Here is a 26,127-nt window from a genome sequence, read left to right on the forward strand (position 1 = left end):
ACGTGGATAGAGAAAGCACTTCTTCTTCATCTTCAAAAGTACTCGTCAATGGCCCAGTTTTTCGGAAACAGCTTCTTGCGTCCGTCGCGGTATTGCCTTGCTAGAGAGTATTCCAATGCAGACGACTATAACGTATCTTCTCACATCTCGTATACCTTTAGCAGATATGCTGTCACGTATAGCAAAGGCTCCGCGCCCACAGACGCACACGCTAAACGCCTACGGAGGCTTGCAAACGGAGCGTTAGCGTTCGATCATAACAGATAATCGGTTCACGCTGATGTGGTGCTACACATATTGCACCGTATCGTGCAGTACGTTCTGGTTCTACATTAAAACAGTCTCGTGCAATTGATATTCTCGTTCCAAGACGAGACTGAAATACTAAAATTCTTGATTACTTAGCCTGGAACTTTAGTCTGATTTAGGTCCGCGTTGAGACAGATATGCGGATAAAGGCGCACCTAAATCGATTCCGTCGTTTGTATTCGGCGTTCTGCCTACGTCAACCAACCCGCAATGGCCGCTCAGCGTACGTAATGCGAAGATATCGAGTTTAGCCAATGCAGTACCAACTGCGACTTCATTATACTTAATTACTCGAAGGAAACATTATCACAGTGTTCAGGGGCATTTACGTAGAACCTGAGCTGTCGAGAGATGACTGCTGAATGGTTGCCACGTCGTTATTTAAACGCAGCAATGAGATTTTCTACAAGTTGATAAGTTGTCTTCTTGTTTGTATTTAATGAAAATAAAACTTAATGCTATCCTTCAAACTAGTACTTCGTTATTTGGCGCGTGTCATATGTAAGTCGTTTTTTTTTTTTCGAACTTTGTCAGCCTTATAACTCTAGCTGGCATCATCTGGAACGTCAATCGCGACTAAATACTGCAGTTGGTCATGCTTTTATTTGTAAATACGGTTCAACCTTTATCATTCTTATTATTAGCAAAAGACACCGATATCGGTTCGTTCGTATCTGCTAGCGGGCACAATTTAGATGTCTGTTGATAGCCTGAAATAGCCGCCCTAAGTGATCTGCATCGCGAATCGCTGACACCGACGACATACGTCGTATACGACGGTCGTAAGTTAGCCGTTTGCCAGCAAATCATATCGACGGATTGAAAATAGTGCGTGAACTAGAGACTGGTGCTGATAAAATTAGGTGGGCACAAAAACGCTTGTCGGTGCGAAAAAAGCAACACGCCCGTTATCATATGAACCTAAACCGATCTTGTTTCTTGTTGTCGACAACAGTAACATCCAGTAAGCCAGTAAAGTATCAAAAGCCATCGCAGGCTTTCGATAATCCGAAAATGTCGAAATCGACTGACTGACTCCGCTAGAGTCATCAGCATTAGCTTGAATATAAATAAGGATTTGAATACAAGTGGGATATTTTGTTTGTTCTAGCTACAAATACTGTTTGAGCATCGCAGTACTCATATTCCCTATCATGGTATTTATCAGAACCGCCTGGGAGGATCGTTCAGCTACTATGTAGATACCCAATAGAAATTACATGCCATTTCTCCATCTCTGTCGAAATTATACCTAATGGCTATCGGCACGTTCCACTTATCAATTTATCGTGCTTCCAATCGTAGATACAGAGCAGGTCTGTCCTCTTCTTAGTCCTCCTGAAAGAAAAGGCGCATATCGCCGACGTCGAATACGTCGGTGCCAGTATCAATCTGCGATGATCTGTTGTCTAATTATCTTCGGCGCTTCGAGCTCCTTCGTGTATCATCAAGAGTGAAAAAATGAAAGCTTTTAACCGGCGCCATAGGACAACAGTCTCAGGACAGCATTACGATGGCGTGCTAGCATCTTCAGGCCTTATATAGCCTTTTCACTACATACTATTTAATACTATCTAACATCGCGATTACTACGTAAACTCTCATTCTCTTCCCTTAACATCCCCGTGTGGAAACAGCCACTAAAAGATAAGCGTTTCCGCTTTGTCTTGACAATACAATTGTAGCAAACGTAGTCTAGATTATTTCCTTACCTTCTACCACATATATGTAACTTATATTATTAATTAACTTAATGCATTTCGTAACCAAGTCTAAGTGCTGGTCTCGATTGTATATGGGCTATGCGAAAATTGACAGAAACTTATTGTTGCTAATGGTTTCTACTGATATTTTTATAATTGATGCTGTTGGTAATTTGTTTCACCGAACCAACCATTTTAAAGGTGACAGCTAATTAACTCATTCATCACCGCAAGGCTTAAAAAAGTGCCTCGGTGGTTTGTAGAGCGCGAGATTTATGTGTTGATGTTATCTTGATCATTACATGATAACTGTGTTTAGCTAGAACCACTGGGAAAAGTAACTGCTTCCTTTTCATCGGTCGGCCACACAACAATACGCTTCTATCTTTTATCGTTATATCTTTGTGATCGTGTGTTTCCTATTTTGTCAGCATACCGTTCAGCGATTACCTATATACATTGTAAACCGTTAAATAGAAGAGAGACATAAACTTAACAATTTTCCAGAGGTCTAAAGGCATATGAACGAAGCTGCCGCTACCGTTGCTGTTGTTTGTCTTCCTTGTCTCCTTCACAATCTGCGGCTGTGTTGGGTCTGCTTAATTTATCTCAAATGATTTTCTCGCCGGAACGGCCACCGTTCAGATACTGGCAACATTGAAAACAGTAACCACCGGGCTGACCAGACGGCCAACGAATGAGTTTTTGACGGAAAGAACTACTTCATCCCATAAGTAGCGAACAGCGTCCATAAAGTTCAACCGCGTACAGTGCCGCGGGATCGGTGGCGATTGACAGAACTCAATCTCTTCTGACACCCATTCGCATCTTCTGCGCTCCCTTTTTGTTGACGTTCAGTCAGACGCGGCAAATCAGGATTGTTAAGCTGTCGCTGTTGTTATTACCAACGTTGTCATTTAGTCGGGCCGTGTATAAGAGGCAAACGCACGGCAAGGATGAGTCAAAATAAACCACAAATGAGGAGTAGAGGGAAAATTACGTACAGGAACAAATGTATATATATATATATATATATATATATATATATAACTATGGTACATGTCCTCTCGATTTTGGTCGCAGATACGTGACCTTTGAAGGGAAGTGATCGAGAAGTGAAGATAGCCTTTATGATTCAACGGTTGCATCTGGGTAGGGCAGAAACGAGTTCCGAATTGTCCAGTGCTTTCGGGCAGCGTTCTTAACGTATAAACGGAAATTCGACGTTGGTGACTCCTGAGATTAAAAATGTTCACGAAAAAATATTAGCCGAATAAAATTGCGTCTCCGAACAGTAAGTGTTTGTACGCAGCATAACTTTACTAGTGCATACACTGCACGCGCACGTAGAAGTGGAATGCAGAGCTACACATCGGGCATAGTGCAAGGTAAAATCGCAACGAATAATTTAATAAACTTTGTAGTTCTCCTTTCCGACAAACGATGATTCATTGAATATATAAAGCTGATTTGCATTCGCCGTCAGGCATGACAGCAGGGATAGCATTCACTGTTAGAGGCGTGTCGGTACCTGTCGACATGTTTTAAATGTCCAACATTCACTTCATCAATCTCAAACTAATTTTATAGAACTCACGAATCCTTCCCCTGTACTTTTTCCGGACTATCACTTAACGTTTTCATGACCATGATGATTAGGCCTTAAACCTCTTTGTCTCCATGTGTTCCGAGCCATTGATGTTCCCCTGTCTAAAAGCCGTGCGGGTGCAAACTTTTTAAATCGAAAATTCGCTGTCGCAAAAATTCTCATGCAGATTAACGGTTAGTTGTTTGGCTGACATCTGCAAGGCTTTATTTGCCTCGGCCTCCGTTACCTGACTTCCCCTGATCATTACTATTATAGACACGGTCTCATTTCAACAAATTGCATTTCACAGCAGACCTGTTTGCTGGTGTGTTCTGGCATGCTACTCGCTACGCTGAGGACCGTGCATTAACTTCAGAGCCAACAGCAATCAGACGGTGGCGGCGACAGACGAATCTGAAGCGTCAAAATGTAGAGCGCCTACTTATTAAAAAGGCAGCCGATCGAAATACCGGTGAATACCACCCTGCTTTGGAATCGAGCATGACGTGGTAGCAATACTATTATAGCGACGAATCGTCGGATCAAGCAAACAGACGCACTGTCTGCTTGTCCTCGGGGTCCTTGAACATGCTCGCAATAAGCAGGACAAAAATGCCAGGCCATATACGGCGCCCGCTTCGTTGAGCGTTTCTTTAGCAGCATAACCAGGTCTCCAATCATTAACTCTTTGTTACCAGTATTATAATTGAATGGATAACTTTCAGCATGCAGAAGTTAAAAGGTATATTATACCTGGGATTCGTGTTCTGACTGTGAACGCAAAAGCAGATTTCGAAAAATATGCTTGATAATAACATAAACATCGGTAATTTGCTGCGTGTACCATTACTGCGCGGCACTTGAAAAAAGTTAATGTAGAAGTTAACGTACCAATTCATACTCGAAAAGTTGCAAATCAATATTGGCGCAAGCAACTGCGTTTACGTTGGCCGAATCTGTCTATAATACAATAAACGTTTATATTATATTTCTAAAAAGCTATTCGAACAAGCTGTTGCTTCTTGTTAAGCCTGGCCTGGCCTGGCCTGGCCTCAGTGTACGAAAGCAGTAACTCGTGGTGATGTTAAGAGTTATTGTGATCCAAGCAACAAAGCGATCATTTGAAATATTGTCGGTAGACGCTAACTAAACATGGCGTTTCACCCAATCCAAGCTGCGAGGCAAAAAATAGAAAAGCAGTTTTATGCGGTGGCCCCGTGAAGTATAAAATGTCCTTATAAAGGGCGTATGTTCTTTGAGTTCTTTTTATTGTGCTGATGTCGTCACTGCACCTGCAGCAGCAACTGTCACGGTAAGCATCGCCAGCTGCCGTCTTGATCTTCATTGTCCGTGGATGATACAATCGATGCGATAACGCCAGTGTCAACTGCAGTGCAATCACGGTAGGGCTATACTGGAACCGTTAGGCAAGAAATCGTTGAAGGCACAGTCGTCAGCGGTACACGAATGCCCGAACGATGACGATAATAATGATGATAAAGATCCCAATATGGGAAGGACTAAATGCCGCTATATGATCACCTATGAACGGCGCAATGCCAAAATCGTCAATTGGGCATCTAAATTGAATCTGTATTTCTTATTTTCAATGAATGGTTACCGCGCACTGTTAACTTGTACAGATGCTAGGCATTGCTTCGGTCCCTTCATTTTATCTAGCGTGCTCAGCGTCCGGTTACGCTAGTAACGTACGCTGTACTTACAATGATATACCGTGTATGGATGATCGACAAACATTTTAGCCAGATGCACTCGATGATGCGCTATAGCGCTGTGTAGGTCATGCAAACAACCTTGCCCCTACTGTTGGTGACCCAACAAATTGCTGGCAAAGTCCGTCATGAGACGGACGGTCGTCATCTTTTGCCGCTTTGAGTCGTTGACTAATACCACCAATGGTGGCGGACAGCGCAGTACGTAGTCGTGGTTTCCCCTTGGAAACTGCCGCCGCAGGTGATCAGCCTATTGCGGTTGCTTCCCTCCAATTGAATGATACCTACCTATCATCCATTTGCGACTATGACTGGCGCCGTAGCCAACGGCTGTTACATTAACCGGTGCAGACCATGCTTTTGCTTCGCTATTGCTGGCCTATGGCATTTCCTATGGACGTTGGCCGTCCATTCGTTGTATCCTGTCAACGATGGAACCTTTTGTTGTCGACTTCCGATCAGCGGTTCGGCAGGACAGCCGTGACAGGATTACTGCCACTAGTTCTTCCGCTGCCTTACTATTTTCGTATGTATGCACAACGTTGCTGAAGTACATCAACCTCCCACCAGCGAGGAGCAAACCCCATGTAGATCATGCCGGGGCCGGTGAATATCTACGGCAGTGCTAAACAACAGCAACCTGCGTTCGCTTTCTGTTAACATGTGAATAGGTTCAAATACAGAGGAAGGTATGATGTACGATGACGAGTTTTCTTTCATCCGCTTTCAGCCGTTGCTTAAGGTGCAGAGAGAATAGACCTCTTTGAGTGTACCAGCAAGCTACGGCTAATAGAAACTAGTCTTCTAATAATCAAGTTAACTGAGATGTGCAGCTTTTCGATATTTTCGACTGTTCGTGTAAAGATGCAGAACTTAACAACATCTTAATGCTAATTTAGCTGATAGCTGTTGTTATTGATCTTTGTAGTTACGATAGTAATTCTTATCGGATCAAGGTGACTGACGTTTCGTTCTCATGTCTATCAGAATTTACTCTTGCTCTGATAGCTCGTGGTGGAAACCATGAATACTGAATATAACCATGAACCATGAATATTTGTATACATCGTGGGGTTGTAGTTTACTGGTAAAAGATGTCCAGTTGAACGTGTAGACGTCTTTCTCGAAAAGGGGCAGATCGAACGTGGCAAGTTGTCAATGTTCATCAACGTACATTTAGTGGCTTTGTTGTATGCATAGATAGGCTAGAAATCGCTGACGTCACCTTTATTGTTTTAATAGACAAGGCATGGCACGAGATATATTCTAGCCGGCCGCAATACGCACTGCTACAATCAAAACGTGAGAAAGACAACCTCTGCAATCGATATTTAGCCTAGTTGCTACTGATTCAGACGACCTATTGACATAATTCAATCTCAGTAATAGTTCATCATCAAATTTGTTAGCTTTTTAATAGCTAGTAGCAGTTTACAGCAAAACGTGAACGTCCTGAATAGCCCTAACTGGGGCTGGGATCGATAGGTCTATAGAGAAGCGCTTATATTTTATGTTTATGGCAATAATTTTTCTCTGTAAGCCTAGTATAGGCCGCCTTTAATTAGTTTTGAATAGGTGCTTTAACCAATGTGAACTACAAGCTTTATCGCCTACTCGCGCTTTAACTGACTGTTCGATGAAGCACTAATAGAGATTCAGCTCTAAATAGAAAAATCATTCAATAAGCTTAGGGCAATATCAGTACAGATTTTTAAATCAGTCCCAACTCTCTTTAAATTAGGCTACGCTATATATAAATCTGTATGAACTATTTGCTTTCAAAAGTTCTGTTTATCTAGATAAATGTCTTGATTTTTCTTCGCCATCAGAAGGAAGGATAAGACTGAGTTAGTTAGAAGCACGATGCGTGGCGTTGAACACTACTTACATCAAGGAAAAAGAGCAAGCGGAATCGTTGTAGGACATGATTTTGCTTCTAAAGCGTTCCTCGTCGCCGACACCATCGTGAAACGCTTTGTCTTCCATCTCCATCCATGATAGTGACAGTAAGAGCGGTAGCAATAGCAAGCGCCTCATCGTTTTCGTTTTGTTTGCACGGCGCATTCATTACCAGATGGTCAGCTGGCTATACGTCGGCCATCGCGCCCCTGTTCGCTGTTCAGTAGACTAGTCTTTCATTGAGAATTGACATTCTTCTATGGACGGGCAAAGTCGAAGATAAACGACTTCGTCTAGAAACAAGAAAATTCCGGTACAAAGGCGCATAGAGGATATTGTATGGAGGGATTTGGGGAGCAGCATCTGATTCAAAATCTAGTTTAAAAAGCGAACAAAAGACAATGCCACCGGAATAGTGATAACAGCCAGTTCTCTAAGCCGATCTTTTTGATTGTCATCACCAAGCTAGCGACGGCGATAATTCTTATAATGACGAGATAATAAATCAACATTATACGATTTACATATGAGCACTAAATAGGAACCGTCACAGTGCAAGGGAGAAAACGTTATTAAAATTAAAAGCTAATATTAGGATATTTAACTTTGCTTACGTATCCGTTCTTTACATACATATACTCGTACTAATCAGATGTTTCTATGACCTATTTTCTGCATTATGTGAAGGAAGAAGGTCCTTATTAAATATGCGGTAGAATCGACGCTCGTATGAATTCAGTTAAAAAAAGAAATTAAACCCTGTTTCTATGTAAAACTATGTCATCTGATCGTGTCCGAAAAAAAAAAAAAGTTATAGTTTGTATAATCTATTTTAAATGCGTCTGTTTTTGTGTTGATTGGGCACCGACCGCGACGAGAGTGCAGCTGGCGAAATTTATTGAGTCATTGAACGTATTTCATCGAACCGTGATAATCAAATGACGACAGATCCGGATTCTAAACAAATTGACAGTGAGCTAACTAATAAACAGGGATATCTCTACGTTGATTTTGCTTGTTTTTCCGCAAGAATGACATGAACAGGATCGACAAGAAGAAAACAAGCTAAAATAGTCTACTTGCTCCACTTGGTAAATTTTGTATGATCAAGGAAGATTCGTATCAGCAGACGCGTATTTTTGTCGTGTCTTCGTCGCATCTTCGGGTTGCTGACAGTTTGTTATCATGCTTAAGCATAGATATTATTGATTTTGTAACGCAGGGGAGCTAGATTACCTAATTATCTGTTACCGTCTAATACTTTCCACGTACGGTTTGATTGTCGCAGCCGTCGTAGCTGTCATCGAAAGCCCATTCTGTATCGTTTTGGCTCGTGTACACGCCATATCATCGTATATAGCATTATTAGTAGCAACGATCACCACTGCAAAATGCTGGATAGACGTGCCCGTTCAGCCAGATGCACCGGCGCGAGCCACGAAAGCGGACGTGCCTGGATAGGGCAGAAACGTCGCGCATATAGGAAGAGGTGCTTATTACGTTACATTCTAACAACAGCGACCACGACATGGACGACAAGCTGAATCGGCGCAGTGCCAATCGTTTTGGTCGCCGTGTCAAGCTGGTCGTTGTACGTAGGCGCATGGAGGTGTCCTCGCTACTACCCGATATGTCGTTGTAGGGGCAAAAAATGGTCACGCCATTAGTTTATTTGTCTGTCAATAATGCGTACTCAACTGTATTTAGTATGGTAGCCATGTGAAAATGATAATAATGATCACTTGTAGCATACCGACTGACTTCAACAAGGACATTTCGCTAGATATCGATGCTAAGAAAGGAGTTCGTCTTTGGCTCTGCCCGTTTGCCCCCTGTATGTATAATAGACCTAAATCTTGCCGGAGTAGTTTCGCATGCTTGCTGAGACTGGCGCAAAGCATCACCTGTCAGAGTGACAGAATACAAGCTAAACGTGTGTTGTAACAGCTCAATCATTTGCAATGTCATCGATTTTCTTATATGCAACGAATCCAGGCAGACATTTTGCTCGCATTTTATCTGTTTGTCTCGTTGACGTGTCGAAGGTGAAAATAAGACCAGTAGCACAATAGCGGACCGAGCGACGAGGAGCGTGCTTCAGTAGATGACGGCTTGGCAGTTTGACACGATCGTTAATACCAGCGATCGTAATATCTTCAATTCATTCAATCGTGACTTTCCCTTTCTGTTCCGTAGTGCCAGTAATGGCATAATAACAGTAAAACGATGGGTAATAGTAATTATACTGCAGCTCTCCTCTTACGCTTTCCCAGAATTAATGTCAAGCGGCAGTCGATTACGCTTCAGCAAACTGGCCGCATGTGCCACTTCGCGGATATGAGCATATATTGCATTCTGTGTCCTGGTGGCGTCCTCGACATTTCTTAATCCCCAACGGCATCGCCAATGGGATACAGTCTCGTACTTGTGCTGGCGTGTCAATTAAGTTCATATCGGCACGAGCGTTCAATGGTACTTAGTTTGTACAGGGTTGAATATCTGTCGGTACGATATATGTACAGGATAATGGCTATGATGTTATTCCACTGGTAAGTGCTATTCGAATTTTTTTTCGCGTCCCGCAGACGCAACGACAGCGAATTGGAAAACGGACGATTCGGTCGGATGGTGCCGCCACGCGGGTCAGCGGAAGCAGCAGGCAGAAAAGGCACTGGCGACCGCGCGAGATGCCACTGATCCGAAGTTGCAACCGTTTTTACAGTAACAGCCATAACACATCGGTGCAAAGAGTAAACTATATGTATATATATTCAGTGCACTTCGTTTCCTTCTCAAGAGTCATGGGCGCTAGCAGCTTGCGTACAGCGAACATAGCAGGCCACCTTCATAGATCTATCAGGTGCAGTCGTCACGGTCCCACCGCACCAATAACGGGTCACTAAAGGCTCGAGTACTGATGTACAGTGTAGCGGCGCTATTAGTTTTACAAGTAAAACATACTCTTCGCCTCGTTCTTGATCGCTCCCGCCGTGCTTGCTGCCGTGACGGTCACAGCATCGATTCCGACGCGACACGCCGCTATCAGTGCCTCTACCGACAACTGATCATCAAAGATTTTCTAAAAGCGATCCGCATTTTTTTCTTGGCGACGTTTTCGCCCGCCGTCGTGGTCTTCCGCAGTCTTACGGAGCAGTTCATTGACGTAACCCCTGCATTCGCAATAATAATAATAACACTATAATGACGTCGCGGTCACCGCAGTAAAAGAAAGCATAGCAACTGCGGCAGTACGACGTGCTGAGCGTGCTTGTCATGCAGGTATGTGAAGAATATAAAGCTGGCGTTTGTGCGCGCTTTCAACGCGACGAAACGGGAGTTATCAAATTGGCAGCGTATGCTAATGGGGTGGTCGGAACGGAGGAAGTATTCGAAGGGCGCGGGTGGAGCGCTGGCGTTCCAGAAGAGCGAAACTATGTCAAAATGTATCGATCTAAAACGTCGAAGAGCAGAAGCCAACAGCGACAGATAATGCTAAGGGCGACAGTGACGCTAATCAACCACGAGATATCGGTCAGTAACTTGCCTTGCTTTGTTTTTTTATATGATGTACGGGAGCCGCTGTACCGCAGGTGCGATGCTGTGGGCGTCTCCTCTACAGGCATTGGGCATTCTATTGGGCACTTGCTACACTATGATCTAAGGCGGTGCTGAGCCTCAAACGAATTTTCGAATTGTGAAGTGATCGATAATGTTAATGGTGTCGCGGTGGTAGTTTGAAACGAATCTTTTACAGGGAACCGACCCCGTGGTCGGGTACCGACACGGGTATATATTTATGTAGATCAGCAAACAAATCGTGCGTGCATTATGATGGTGGAACAAAACAGTAATTTAGCCCTTACAAACTTATGGATTAGATGTTTGAAGGCGCGTTCAACAAAACGTATACTATAAAAGAGGTACGCATGGTTTGAAAAGCCACTTGAAATGATGCAATCACTGTCATTATTCAGCAGATAGTTAAATACGTGAAAAAAATAAAATCAAAGCCTTTTATCTGCTTCGGTGATGGTTTTCACGATTAAATACATAGCTTTATAGATACAGTCCGTTCCAAAATGATTCCCTATTATCAGTTCTAAATTAGTTTTGCGCAGCAGTTTAACTTACATGTACAGAACTTTGTTGGCCACCGGTATTGAATATTCTTGTAAAAAAAAACAGATTAGAAAATAAGCCCGAATCGACCTCCCCATATATTTAGACGTATCATATTGTTATAGACCGTCAGAGACGATAAGTAGCGATGAATACCGCTTGGGTCGATCCGTGGTCGCTGCTGGTCTCGTCAAGTCGAAGCGACTGACTAGTTAACTAAGTAGACATGAGCATTATGACGAATACCCCTGTTTTACTACTCGCTCGATTGCCGTGCGTCGAATTTACTATGACTGAAAATGGTGAGAAAATCCGTTGCAGAACACCGTCACAGAAACGGGTCGGTGTTTCTCTCCGGCAAGGCGCCTCCATTGGCAGCGATGACAATGACGATGTTGCCGATGATGCGGACGTCATCGTGCCCACCAAAACGAAACGTAACTCTTCGTGTCCAGCCCGGGTCCCTCAATTACTGGCCGCCACCGCCATACGACAAAAGCAGAGGCAGTAGCGCACCGTTCAACGTACAAGTGAAGCCGCGCCACATTCTACACCGTGCGTTGTTCCGCTGCTACGCAGACGTCCAGTTGTCGCAAACGTCGTGCAATATTTTGCAATAACAGCCGCAATGTTCGTTGAAATGAAAAGATTAAAGCGAGGCAGAGGAAAACAACAGTAGGGACAATAATCGGTGTCGCTCGTTGACGGTCGGCGCAGATTCTTTTTCGCTTTTTAACCCCCCGGTCTGCCTTCTCCAGGTGGAAGATCGGTTACATTTGCCTAGACAGTGTAAATACGTAAGCCCTGTCAGTTCATTGAAGATAACCAGCGTTACGTTATAGGAGAAGGTAGTTTCGACACCGACATTACCACCATCGTGTAGGTAGGTAAACACGCCACGGTAGACATTTAAGTGATTTAAAATATGAATATTAATAGACCGTAATCTTTATTCGATTGATGAGCTCGCTGGTGGCTGTGACCACGATGTTCATCACTGCAATAATAACAAAAACAAGAAGACGGTCCGATTGCCCAAGCTATCGATGGACTGAGTGACTGATGAGTTAATCAAAAATCACGACAGACGACGCAAGGGCTCCTATCCAGGTATTATTGGCTTCTTAGTACCGCTAACTATAGTCCAATATAAATCTAAGAACAACGAATGCTGTGAAAATTGCTCGACCCCATTCGAGAGACATACGGTGGCTTTTTTTATCTGTCTGTATGTATATATTGTGCCTATCAAAAGTACCTGACATCTTTTTATTTGGTTAAAAACGAAAAATCAATTGGTACCTTTTCGCTTGAGAATCAAATATTAGAATATCATTACTATTATATACTATCTAATTACTATTATAGAATATCATAGAACAAATGTATATATATTTTAGGCTTCTCGGTGAAATCGTACGGTCAATTAATTCATTTCCCAAAACGTTTTCCTAACGGAGTAAAAAAAAATCTGTCTGAGAATGACAGAAAATGAAGAATCGTTCGAAGTGATTATTATTATTAGGTTATGTTTTCTTTAACATGCAGCTCATCTCGAACAAAAACAATAGAAAAACACCTCTTATTTTTTGCCGACTGATTCTCTTTGTTGACAAAGTGATTTATTTGGTACGACCTCAAAATATTGAAGCGGCAACGACAAAGCGTGGCTCTAAATTTTTGTTGCCCTTAGCCTGGTCATCCTAGCTATTGTTATTAAGGTAACAATCACCATAACTGGCGGCAGCAGAGCAGCAAAAACACAAGGGCTTACCGTGAAACAATGTGTACATGCATTATAGTATATCGATTATGCCGAAGAAGGCGGACGAACAGATGAACAGGAATTGAATTAGCAACGCGTCGGCCTAGAGGACATCTAATAGGCTCAGTGCCTTTCTGAACCAGGATTTATCGCGCAACACACTAAAGCTACTGCAGCTGCCACTATAGACTCTCGGGCTTATACACTGATTGAAAAGCCACTCTGGGGCTACTGGCATCGTCTTCCTTCAATCAACGACACGAAAATGCAACAGCGAAGTAGTGACACACAGGCACTGGGCAAAAAAGACTCCATAAAAATTAGGAGACGGGAAATTTTGCTGCCATTACTGTTGTAAATCGTATTCTGTTTTATTGTTTCTGTTGCTGTGATTCGCGATGCTCGTGCTACTGTTATCTCTCATTGAATCGCTCAGCGATCATTCACCATATAATAACAATAATATATTTGTGGTACTATACACTTCAGAACGAGCAGCTTCAGCGCTACCGAATCCTTTATTGGCCGCCATATTTTCCAGCAGCCCAAAGGTGACTGCTTGCAATAGTTCGACCTTCTAATCTAAGCTTAAAAACCGGGCATGGCATTAAAAAAAGAAGAAAAGTAAAGCGAATGAAAGCCGCAATAAAAAAAAGGATGATTGGGAAAAAATTAAAACAAATAATTATTTTCTTAGTGGATGAGAGGTTTATAGAAGGCTATCATCATGCTTCAGTGAGAGAAATATACGATAATATTCGCAAGACAAACAACTACAATACTAAATTGTAGCCGCGTAAGGGCGAAAAATATAATTCACATATCTTAATGTCTATACGATGGGGCACATGAGTAGCATTCTAGGGACGGAAGCTTGCTCGATCCAAGGCCAGCTTACGTAGTTGAAGCTCGAAGAATAATCCTAACCAATCTCTAGTAATATAAGGTGGAAATCAAGCTAGAAACTAGGAAGATGCTATTTTGCAGTAGGTCCGAGACCATCTGTGGCTAGGGTTTACTAGGTTTTGCAAAAGATTTGTTCGGCTAAATCGTAAATGCCGCTTGCCCAATGAACGGCTTTACCATTCACTTTATGAATGACTCTCACTCAATTTTGAGTCTGTTCGTGTTGTAGATGTTGCCACCCAAACGAATAGAAACAACCTCTTCTGTTTATGCACAGCGCAAAGATAAGAAGTGGACAATGTGACGAAGAAGGGTCTGGGGAAGGATCTGCGATCTGCACGATTCGAATATGTTTCAACAAAGGCTATTGAATGCCGATCAAGTAGAGGTTTGTCAAACGTTGTTGGCGCATGAGGAATGAAAAACTGGATACATATGGGGCCAGAGCGTCGAAGTTGTGGGAAACTGCCTGTTCCAGTTTGTCACGGTGGGCCGAGACTCCGGAGTAGGTCATGACCGACGCTGACGCCAGCAGTAACAACTACAACAAAGACAGCCATGATACGAAGCCATCAGATAGATAATCACAATATGACAACAAATCAGATTATGTATGCAAGTGTGTACCCCCGTAGGTTTTGTCTAATAGAAGTTACACATTTGACTATTATATAAAAACAATAGGTTCAGACCTGGTTGGACTTGGCAGGCGTATGAACGTACTGCACGGTCACAGTTAAGGCAGTAGCGAACTATTGTCTCCCGCACTATAGAGAATTTTCAAATGCTAGAAAATTAGCCATCATGAACCGACAGCTTCAAAAAGTAATTTGTCAGCCTGAAAAAAATGTTTGTTCAATGCTGGATCTTGTCTCTAGGATGATAGAGATACGTCCGGCCTCTGAGATGTTGTGTCATTACGCCAAGTTGTTAGGGGCCCACGAAGTGACGCTGACTGCCTAGCAACGGCATTACCAGCGCAGCAGGTTAGGTCAATCGAATTGTAGCAGTGACAGGTATACTGGATGGGACAAGTCACCTGACCCAGATCGACTATTTTATATATTGCTGCTAGTATTGCTAATACTAGTTAACTACTGCTGTCTGTAATTCATTCGACGAAGTTCATCCTCGTTCCACGTTTTCCTCTTTCCTCCCTTCCGTCGTTTCTAGTTAGTCGCCATCGTTTAGTACATTGCCAAACCATATATTATCCGCATATCCTCTCTGTTCTCTCGTACAAATTCGCGTTTACACCCAACGGAGACGTCAGAGAAGCAGCAACCGTAACGTTTGCTTTACTGGTGGTACCGATAATCACCGTCATAGCCATTGCAGCCCCTGCTGTGGGCGCGATTTGTTGGGCGCCACCTAAAGAGCATCGAGCCAGTGGGCGCTGTGCGCTGTGGTGACCGATAGCCATCAGCTGTATTTCACTAATGAACGGATTTACTGCGAAACGAATTCGCTCCCGACAAGGATGATTTTGCTGGCATCGGATGCCTCTGCTACCGCTACTGCCGAGAGCTCCGATTCGTTGTATAGATAAAAAAACAATTTTTTGCGAACAATCATTCAGATAGGTAGCCAGACCCGAAAAGGCGGAGATAACGCTGAAAGAAGTAATGACAATGTCCAAGTTCAAGCTAAACGCTTGATCGTCCTTGTATTTCGACTAATCGGTTCAATGGGATGCCGAGATCTGCAACCTGTCAATGATTATTCTTATTATCGCCAAGGATACTTGAGCAAGTGTTGGGCAAACAGTGTTTATATTACAATAAAATAGACTTTATCAATTCACTGGAGTTATAGTGCCGCTATTATATATATCGTTTTATTTTTTTACAATACAAGAACTTCGATTCATTATTAACAAGTGAATGAAGATTCGCTTGGTGGAATTCACCGGCGTATTGCTTTTATATATATATTCTATGTAAGAGGATGGTGAAGTCTTGGAAACTGTGTCTAGTTGGCGTAAAACAGCTTGTAATAAACAGTCCTCACGGATTATCATGCAATCTTCAGGCGTTATAAAGGGGCGAAAATGATTTCAACCTGACTGCGAAGGGCTATAGCTGAGGGAAGCGCTAGAACGGAGCCATGGCCTGACATTCTGAATCATCTATATCTCACTAAACTGGCAATATTAGACATTGACACGGCTATATTTATATATATAGTTGATATTTACTAGTAGCTGCTACTTTTTCATGTATTTAAAGATGTACATTTAATTTAAAGAGGTAACTACATTTCCGTTTTATTGTCCAACTCGAAAAAGCCATTACTATAAGATTTGTCTATCACAATATATATAAATAAATAACAATGTCATTTGGTTGAATGTCACATATTCCTAACTACGTTTTCAATATGACCCACCTGATTACGTAGCTAGCGTACAATTTTCGTAGATCTATTCGGCCTACAGGCGCTTATTTGACTATAACAGTACTCAGTATTGACTAAAATGTCTCAAATGGCTTTTTTGTTTGCAAACCCGATAATCATATCAACGGTATTTATTGACTTCTTTTAAATTGGGTCGGGTCCCTGGGCTTGAGAACATTGAATCGTGCTTTTGGTCTTAGTAATCTACGTTTATGCTCGTATGCAACCGAAACGACCCGCCCAATTCGTTTGTCGCTCCCTAGCTTCTATATTGCCTTTTATATATATATACATATGAGATAATATAGCATTTCTAGCTTATTAGTATCGAGTTAGCTTATCATCCTCCAACAGGTCGCGACCGCGGCCATCATTACGGTCGGTGGCCTGGCTTTATCTTTTAACATCCACTGTTCATGTCGGTCCATCCTGATGTGAATTCACCAAACACCATCTGCCGCTTGTCTTTTGAGTCTACCGATAAAATAGAGTAACCTGTTCTATCCTGATCTTGTCGCAGTCTATCCAAGTGGGTCAGTTTTCATTTTGTTCGAGATGGAGGAACAAAAAGGCCTACTAGGTTGCGTCATCAGCCTAACGGATCAGGCATATGCATAGCTGAATTGGAGAAGGTTGCTACACCTTTTCACGGCGGCCCTGCTGGGTTGTGCCGACCCGAGGGTTGATGCTGGCTCATTTTAGTGTTATGTAGTCGGAAATCGTTGCCTATTGTCGTATCAAGGGTTTATAGACTAAGTAATATACAATAAAGTCGTGACTTACGGCCGAACTAACAACTGCCAGCTTCCTGGCACTTAATTCGTATCTAATCTTTCGTTCGACCGGCTACCAGCTAACATATTGGGCTATAGCTTTCTCCAACTATAAGACATCTCGCGAACGAAGCCTTAAATTACCCTAACAATATGTAAATATTTCACCCCGAAGGACTCATGTGTAGTATAATATAGCGGCTCATAAAATACGGTCATATTGACAACTTACAATCATTTGACGAACTTTTTATAGCAGTCTCGAGTTCAGCTGATGATAGCAATAATTATCTAATATCACAGAAATATACTATATAATAATAAGTATATTATTATATAGTATATTTCTGTGACGTTATGCTAGTCAATATCCATAACTGTGATACTGTACATTAATTAAGAAATATACCAGTTAGCCTTTTACTAACCTACTAGATGTACGGAGTATCTGGTGTTAACTTTAGGTATATATATATATATATATATATACGATACATTTCTGCCTAATCGCACACATTTATGTGGATGTACGCCATTAACCCCGTTCATTCTTACTACCAATAAAACACTAGTGATGATAAATTAACAGAAAAATCATATTCTAACGGCGAATATCAACATTAATCAAACCCTTTAACCAATAACTTACCTACTTACTTTTTTATTCGCTCAATCCAATCTTAAATACGCCTAACCCTTCAAATACAATTTTTTTGACTACCCCTATGCATGCTTATCCATATGCATTAACCAACCTGCTGTTTACAAAAGTGTATTACAACCCGTCCCCTTCTGAAGTGTTTCCTCAGCCCCTTGTGCCTTCCCTTCTGTCTTTCTGTCATTCCGATTTCAGAGCAATCTGCCGACCCCTATTATCAGACCGTGATCGGTCCGCGCGCACCCCTTGAGACCGATCACCCCAGTGCCCTTGCAATCGACCCCCCTAAGTGTCTACCTTTGAGCAACCGTTACCCCGACCTGCTGACCTCGTCAAATCTAGTACAATTTGAGGACGATCTCGGAAGCTCGACATCGACTCTTCATTCGGCTGCTGACATGGAGTCCAACTGTTCAGCATCGCCCATGATCCGCCGGTTACAGGCGCATATCCGGGCCAGAGCGTCTTTCAGAATGGCGTGTGCGGCTCCTCTGTCCTGCAGCTCGGAAGATGATCGGGACGCGACACTCACTAGAGAAACAACGCCTCCGCCACAGCTGGGCGCTAGTCAGGAGAAAATTCTACCAGAGGACTATCAACTGGTATTCATTACTTCATCGGAGTCGTTCTCCGATCTGAGTGATTATGATGAGCAGGGCCGAAAAAAGCGACGTAAAAAGAAAAAACGCAGCACTCTAAAGGTAAAGAGTCGCTTAGAGATCGGTTCTGGGGCATATTACATTGAGGATTCGGAGTGGGAGTTTACCTCAGATTCTGATTATCGTATGGCTGCATCGCTTTGCTCTTTAGACGAGATATCCGATGTTGAGGAAAATATTAGGGAGAAGGCGAAGATCATTGAGCAGAAATCTGCCTCCCTTGAAGACTTGCCTAGCCTATTTACTAGAACGGGCAGTGTCCGTTTGAAGCGGAACAATAGTGTTTGTAGGTCGACACGAAGGTCGATGCGGTTAAAGAACAGTCCGCTCTTGACGAAACAGGAAAGAGCGGACGATAATGGTACGAATGCAGTCGTTATGCGTGAATGCCATAAATGCGGCGGAGTGAGAAGCCGAGCCTCTGTACTGAAGACTGCATATGGGCCGCCAGCTGCAACAACGGCGTCATCGACCGGTACATTTGTGTTTACTGCCACTCCTGCGGTGTCATCCGTTGAATCTGCATTGGAAAATATAACCACCCACCCTGACGGGTCCAAAGATGTCCATTGTCGACAACGACAGCAAGATGACATCGCCAGGCCATTTGATGTCGACTTAGATCTGGTTCAGGACCGTCTTCTCCAACAGCAATCGCCCTCGACTGACGCGATGAGCAGACCCACCACGGTTGTTGCTGGTAATGCTGATGCAGCTGTCACTGCAGATGACACTCTGGAGATTCAACAGCTCTCCCGTTGCGACCACGGCAGTTTATTGACCGACACCGCGACAATCAATACCGTAGACTCTCGTATCCTTCGTGAGGCCTTGGATTTCGCTACCGATACCGAAACCGCGGGATCTGCGCGGCTCAGGCTTGCCACGATTCGCGCTGAGCAACAGCAGCGACAACATTACAACGCGGGTGGTAACGATCTAACAATTTTGGCAAACGTATCTAACGTGAATGGAAATAGTAAAATCAGCAGCAGTGAGATCGACACTACCAGTAATAAAGCGGCTGACGCCGTTAGTGGGATTGGTTGTAGTATGTGTGGTAACAATGCACGGACTTTGGTGACAAATAAGCAACACCGTTCGTCCTCATCGGAAAGTATTGTTGTCTCTGCTGCTGGTGATCGCGATCGTGCTGGTCCTGCCGTGTTGATCGCTTCGACCCAGGCCTGCCCACAGACCAGCGGCGACTTGGGAGAGGCCGTCAGTATCAGCAGCGACTCGGCTATTACCATAACTGCTAATGGAAATGATCACAGCAGCCATAGTAGAAACGATGAGGACGGCACATTTGCGTCGCAGTCCTCGACAGAAACAACAGCAGCGGCGGCGACGACTTCCACGTCTACGGCATTCGGGTCGTATAACGCTCCTGTAATTGTTGGGAGTGGTCACTCGCTCTGTAACAGCCATCCCAGTGAGAGCTTTTCTCAGTCGTGTCAGCCGTCGGTCTCAGAATCCATTTCTTCTAACAGTGGCCCCCTTGCTCTACAGAAAAGCAGCGGTCGTCAAAGTGTCACCGACGTACGCAAGGTTATAGTAATCACTCAGCGACAATTCTGTCCAATAGCAGTCTTCGATAGCAATTGCAATACTAGCGTTAATGATAGTGGTTTTCAAGAGAACACGAACGTCACCAGCGGCTCGCAGCTGTCGACAGCAGAAACGGCACGTGACGCCGAACTGTTAGCGGGTTCATCTTTACCATTGCTGTCATCTGCTGATCGACTTCAACAGAAACGCAGCGTGCCATCGAGTGCAGAGGACCTAGCTAAGACGGAACAGGCGGAGAGCACCGCTGCCGGCTGTAGTCGTAAGCGCAGAAGCGCCAATCATAACGGTGAAGGTGACGCGGACAGCGGCGGCAACCGCATTGATAACGACAACGGCAAAGGCCACCGTTGCAGTAGTGATCGCGGCGTGATACCGTCACAGCCAGCCATGGTTCTACTAGGGACAGCATTGGCCAATTGCGCCGAAGCTGCTGCTGGCGCTAGAGGAGGAGGACGAGGAGAAGGCAGTTTAGCAGCCGCGCATCGCTCCTCGCCTGCAGGCGTCTGCCTCACTCGGGCGCCATGGCCAGATCCGCGCCTAGCTCTCAGTGTGGCCGCTGACTGCGGTGAGGTGCGCTTCCTACCGGCTGGATACGAACGATGTCTTCCAACCACTACTACTAGTAGCGCGTGTGTTTTTGATAATAATCATACAGTTTGTGCTAAAAGTGTTGTAGGTGATGGTGCAATTATTTTTGCAGCTGCTCGTGGTGATCGCCCGCAACAGCAGCAGCAAAAAAAAGATCGATGTAGTAAAGTCTCGTCGTTGGCTGTAGCTCACCGGTGGTGCATCGAATCGCCGAGTAATTGTGCGACTGTGTTAAATAGTAGTGGAGTGGATAATTATATTTGTGAATCCGAGGATTACTGTGGATTATCTACAACGGCAGTCAGGGCTAATGGTAATAATAGCGACGACGATTTCCGTGCACCTACCCCACCTGCGACAGTTGCCACTGTTACTACCGATTTAGATAATTATAACAGTCAAACTCACCAGCAACGCCAAAACAACATTAATAATAATAATCGAGAACAACTATTCCAGCATCGTGAAATTGGTGGCGCCATTGTGGACATTGTTGAGCGCAACGTAAATCAGCTTCAACAACAGCCTCAAGGAATACACAAGTACTTTCCACCTAGGGACGCTCTCTACGAGACTCCGCGAGGAGTCGTTACGTCGTTGGAGAAATACTTCACCGAAGAATTGCTCATACCACAGCAAAATTTCGATTGCTTCGATGACTACGATAGTGATCAGGAGCCGCCTGTGCCTCCGGCTCAGGGTTATCTGATCGAGGAGGAGATCCTGAGCGACGTGTCGAGCTCCTCTGACGACCTGCTTGCTCTGCAACCTGGCCAACAGCCGGTGCAACAGCAGCTGCAACAACTAGCGATGCAAGCGGGGGCCACAATGTATGGCAATCCGCATGCGTTCTCATTACACACCATTGTTGAAGACTCATGTGAAGAGTCGGAACACTCGGCCCCGAGCTCGCCGCAGGTCCAACGACAATCGTCTGAGCTTGAGCAGTATTTCAGCTATGCTATCAACAACGTCACGGAAGATGAGCAAAAGCGGTGGTCCGTAGTCTCGGAAGATTTGAGCGATACCGTGTCAGAGGCTAGCTATGTCTCGGAAGTCACCGAAGAGGACCCATCGTTGTTGGCCAGCTCGCGACTGGAAAAGTACTTTAATAATTTAGTCGGTGGATGCCCTGACACGCTTAGCCTAAAAGATGAGCTCCTAATAGAAGAGGATACGCTGCAAAGTGGCTGCTTCGAGGAAGATACGTATAATACGATTAAGCGGAATAAAAAGACCAGCAAAGAATGCAGCCCATCTAAGGAAATCGGGGAGCAGGATGACCTTGACTCATCACGGGAAGATGGCGATGTTACCGTCATCGAGGTAACCGCCTGCCCGGAGAGAACGCTTTTGCCAAACCCTTTGGCAGAGGCGACATTCGCAGCCAAAAGTCCAGTCGAGATGACAGACGACGTTCTAAAGTGTGAATTGAGTAAGGGAGGCAAAGCGAAGGAAGACAGCAGTGAAGATGACCAAGTGGCCAAAATGGACATCGACGACGACGAAGAAGAAGAAGATGAGGCTGACATGGCAAAGATTGTTGACGTCGTCGAGAAGACACCGTCACCCGAACATCTTGACGAAATCGATAACTTACAGAAGCCTCTGAAGGCTATTCGACTCGCAGAACAGCTGGAGAACATTGCTATCAAAGGCAAAATGAAACATAACGATGCTCAGATCAACACCGGCGAGATGAAAGCATCCGTCAAAGATCGTGTGACCAAAATGAACAACGCGTACGTTGAGCATAAAAACGCCGTCAATAACCAGCCGAAAATTTGGCCGCGCTGTTCACCTCGGAAATCTAGTCCAGACACCGGTAAAAAGGTGTCCTTCAAAAATGAAGACGTACCTGACGAAGAGGTCGCATACGTTGTTAACCGGGTTATCGCACACATCTCGGGATCTCCTGACGTTGATCGGCCAACAGAGAAGGCTAATACACCTGGGTGGAAGTCACTTCTTGAAGATCATATCACATCCCTCATGCAGAGGGTTTCTCCATGCAATAACAATGCAGATAGTACGGTTACATCGAGTAATAACTCGGATTATGGAAGCGACACTCTTGAGTCAGAGGAGTACCCTACTGAAGAAGACAACAATAAGAAAAACAAGGAAGCATCTGATAAAGAAGCTCTTTCCGATGAGACACTTTTCATCTGCAGAAAGCTAATGACCTCATTAAAACAGCTTAGCTCTAAGTCGCCTTCGCCGCCGGTGGTCACAGAGTATGCCAAAGCGCAAGAGTACATTCAGGATCAGATCGTAGCGCTAATGCACACAGTTACAGCATCCCGCAACGGGTCTCCTACTCTGAACTTGAAGGAGCGCAAGAAGCTTCAGGGTTCGCCGAATCTGTCGGAGAAGCAGAGTGAATCCGGTAGCGAAACCGTATCAGCGTCCATCAGCATTCCTTCGTACGATAGTGATGAGACTTCGGCCACAGAGCCTGTCAACAATCAAGAGATGGAAGAGCTTTACAATATGCTATCTGATAATGTGTCCCTGTCAAAATTATCCTGTTGCGATGGTGAGACGGACCACAAAACAATGACTACAGTTAGTGCACCGGTACCTATGCCAAGAACAAAAACGCCTCCAAAGTGTGAACTCTCACCATTGCAGGCTATTCGAATCTCTTCTCCATCGGCAAAATACGATTCTACGTCGACGTTGACAACAGGTTCAGATACAGATTTTGCAGGTTCGATGGAGACAGTCCTTGAGGTGAAGGCCACATCGGATGCTATCTCGCCGGAGCTGGGACCAGAGCTTGATTCCGCTGATATGAGTCGGTCCGAGTCTTCTCTTTATGTCAAAGCCAAGAAATTATCGAATCGAGGAACTGATCACCTAAATAATAAGCTGGCAAAGAGCAAAATAGCTTCAAAGTCGGAGTGCTCAATCGTTGAAACGAAAGACGATGACGCTATAACTGGCAAATCAGTGTCGGAGCATAACCTCTTTGCGACGCCATCGGAAAACGAGAAAAGCCCTGTTAACCCCTCGCAATCCGAGGATAACATTCTCGACACTCAGCGATCCCGAGATACAGGCTATTATTCGTTTAAGAGCTCGGACGAAAGCGTAGAACAACAAAATGCTAGTAGTCCACAGGTCACTGAACAAACATCGGAGCCTGTGAGGCCTGCGCGTAGCGCGAGGCAAACAGGAGGGAAACAGGCGTCACCTTTACCGACAGTTCAGCACGCTTTATCGACACCAAACATTCACGAAGCTTTTGCTAACGGCAAATTCTCTACGCTTCCGCTAAAGCCAAAACGGATGGAAGTTCCTCCAGAAGCTGTCTCAATGACCCTTAAACCCAACAAAGAAAAACACTTTTCATCGTCATTTTTCTCTACGTCGGCTGTATTACGGAAGCTCACCCTCAAAGGTATGTCGTTTCCCATTACGACGTCTAGCCAATTTAAAAGTTATTACGAAATTAAAACAACTTCCACCCACTTTTGCGCTTATATCATTAAATGTTTATTGCTTCTACCCGATCTCCATCAACAAAGCCGTATAACTAGAGGAGCTGGGACTGCGCGCAGCCTGATACGTCGTAGGAATTATGCTTATATAGCTTTGAGTATGTATGTACGTATTTTCTGCTGCCAGCACACGTATGGCTCTTCGGTTGTCTAGATCGAGTAGTACAGACCGTCTCCTAACAACGGCGTCTAGAACCTGCATGTAGACTAAATCTACGTGGATTGTGTGAGCTATTTAATAGTTTGAGCGCTTGTATACATATATATGCTACTCACTTTACGGCGTTGAGGAAGACTTGTTATGTTCAAAGTGATCTCTATCGAAGCACTAGCTATACTTCGTAATTCTACCTAGTTAACAATGTTAAAGCACAGCTTGCCCAGAGTCAGCCCCAGTTTTCGATCTCTTTTTCTGTTTCTTTTTGTCCAAGCTGTCTGCGTTTATTGCCTCTGAACATGATGAGCGACTGATCAGCCTGCAGGTTGTTAGTAAACAACTGGCTACAGACTCGTGCTCATAAGATGCGCTTCTTGCCACTCTTTTTTTAAATGGCGAGCGATTAAAACAACGACAACGTCCAATCTTCCTGTTTGCTGATTCCCGTGCTTGCCTGTAAGTTCAAGAAGAACAGATAGGGATGCGACGGAAGAACGGACGCCAGGAGCAAAAAGTAGCGGTCTGATACAAGCTTCACAGGTTTGTCGTACTAACGACATGGCGTACTCGATGATAGGAAAAGGAGTGAACAGAATTTCTTCTTTTGTGCTTGCTACCACTGCTGCTGGGTACGACGACGACAGCTGCTCTTATAGGGACTGCTGTATACCTTTTAGTCGCCTAGTCAGCTTACCCGTGTCGCCTGTGACGATGTATACGTCGTTTACGTTGTTATTTAGCACGGGAACCCCCTCCTCTTTTTAGCTCGCTTGTTTTGCGTCCGTATGTTTAATTTTTGCTAGCTTGTGTAAGTATCGTATATTCGTGCCTTTTCTAAGTTTTTATGTGCTTTCTCCTGTATCCATTGCCTTCTGTAGATTAGCGACATATGATGATACGACTGTGTCTATAAGGAATGCCTTCCCATAGGACACATACGTCTTCTTATGTGATTGTAGCACTTAAATGTGATGACCATACAAGCTTCTTCACATACGCGCTTGCCGGATAGAAAAATGCCGTCCTCGTATCAGTTGAAGCCCAACCCATTACCGGCTTTGTAGCGCATACTTGTCTGTCTGTTATACATAGACCAACTTTGAGAGCACTCGAACATGCGCTTTTTATTTTCTAGGTCCCTGAAGTGAAAAGGCTGCGATCGCCTTTCGTTTTTGTTATAGAGAATAACAGCAGAATATTAAAGAGCGTGTGTTGTTATTTTTGCTAAAAGAACTAAACAAAGTGCTTACAGTAGCGATAATGTTGCTTGAGGCTCTTGGGTATCAAACAAGGATCTCAGGAGAACCTCAGCGAACTAAAAGAGGAGCCGGATTTGCTGCAACGTATTATTTCGTGTCACAAGATAAGAATTTACGTGCATAAAAAAGCACAATCATCTAAGTATGCGTCAACAGCGGGCTGAGATTCAGAAGAGCTGTAAGATCCATGACAAAAAGCATGCTTCCCCTTGGATTTCTTTTGAACTCTCTGGAAATTCTCTGTGACACATTCATGCTGACTACCTCCATTCTTACTAAAGGCTGTTACGAAAAATTTTAACAGTATTGTCTATTGTTGTTCTCTGAAGTAGGCTTAAACTCTGAAAAGTCAATTTTTCACCACGAAAACGCAGCGTCTCACACATTGCTACTTAAATTACTCGTTTTTTTTTTAGCGGAGAAACTCCGTACCTGTGCTAGACGAACGGTGACAACCCCTTTTTTCTATCATCGCTTGCGGATCTGTATATAGTGGGGGCGCTGACGCGAGCTCGATGAATTCACGAAATCTATTT

The 26,127-nt window shown here is 44.1% G+C and overlaps 1 protein-coding gene across 14 annotated transcripts in view; it reads left to right on the top strand.

Annotated features, from left to right (window-relative positions):
- Nucleotides 1-26,127, top strand: part of LOC111247254 (uncharacterized) — a 218,675-nt gene that overhangs the window by 140,349 nt on the left and 52,199 nt on the right. For all 14 annotated transcript variants that reach the window (XR_002672045.2, XR_015324509.1, XR_015324510.1 and 11 more), the window contains one exon: nt 18,046-24,075. Coding sequence is in view for 11 of the 14 variants with exons in the window: in XM_022797942.2 (XP_022653677.1) it covers nt 18,046-24,075 (6,030 nt within the window). In the remaining 3 variants the exon portion in view is untranslated. The remainder of the gene's footprint in view (nt 1-18,045; nt 24,076-26,127) is intronic.

Source organism: Varroa destructor, unplaced genomic scaffold (genome assembly GCF_002443255.2).
Source record: "Varroa destructor unplaced genomic scaffold, Vdes_3.0 BEIS01000003.1, whole genome shotgun sequence".
Lineage (NCBI taxonomy): Eukaryota > Metazoa > Arthropoda > Arachnida > Mesostigmata > Varroidae > Varroa > Varroa destructor.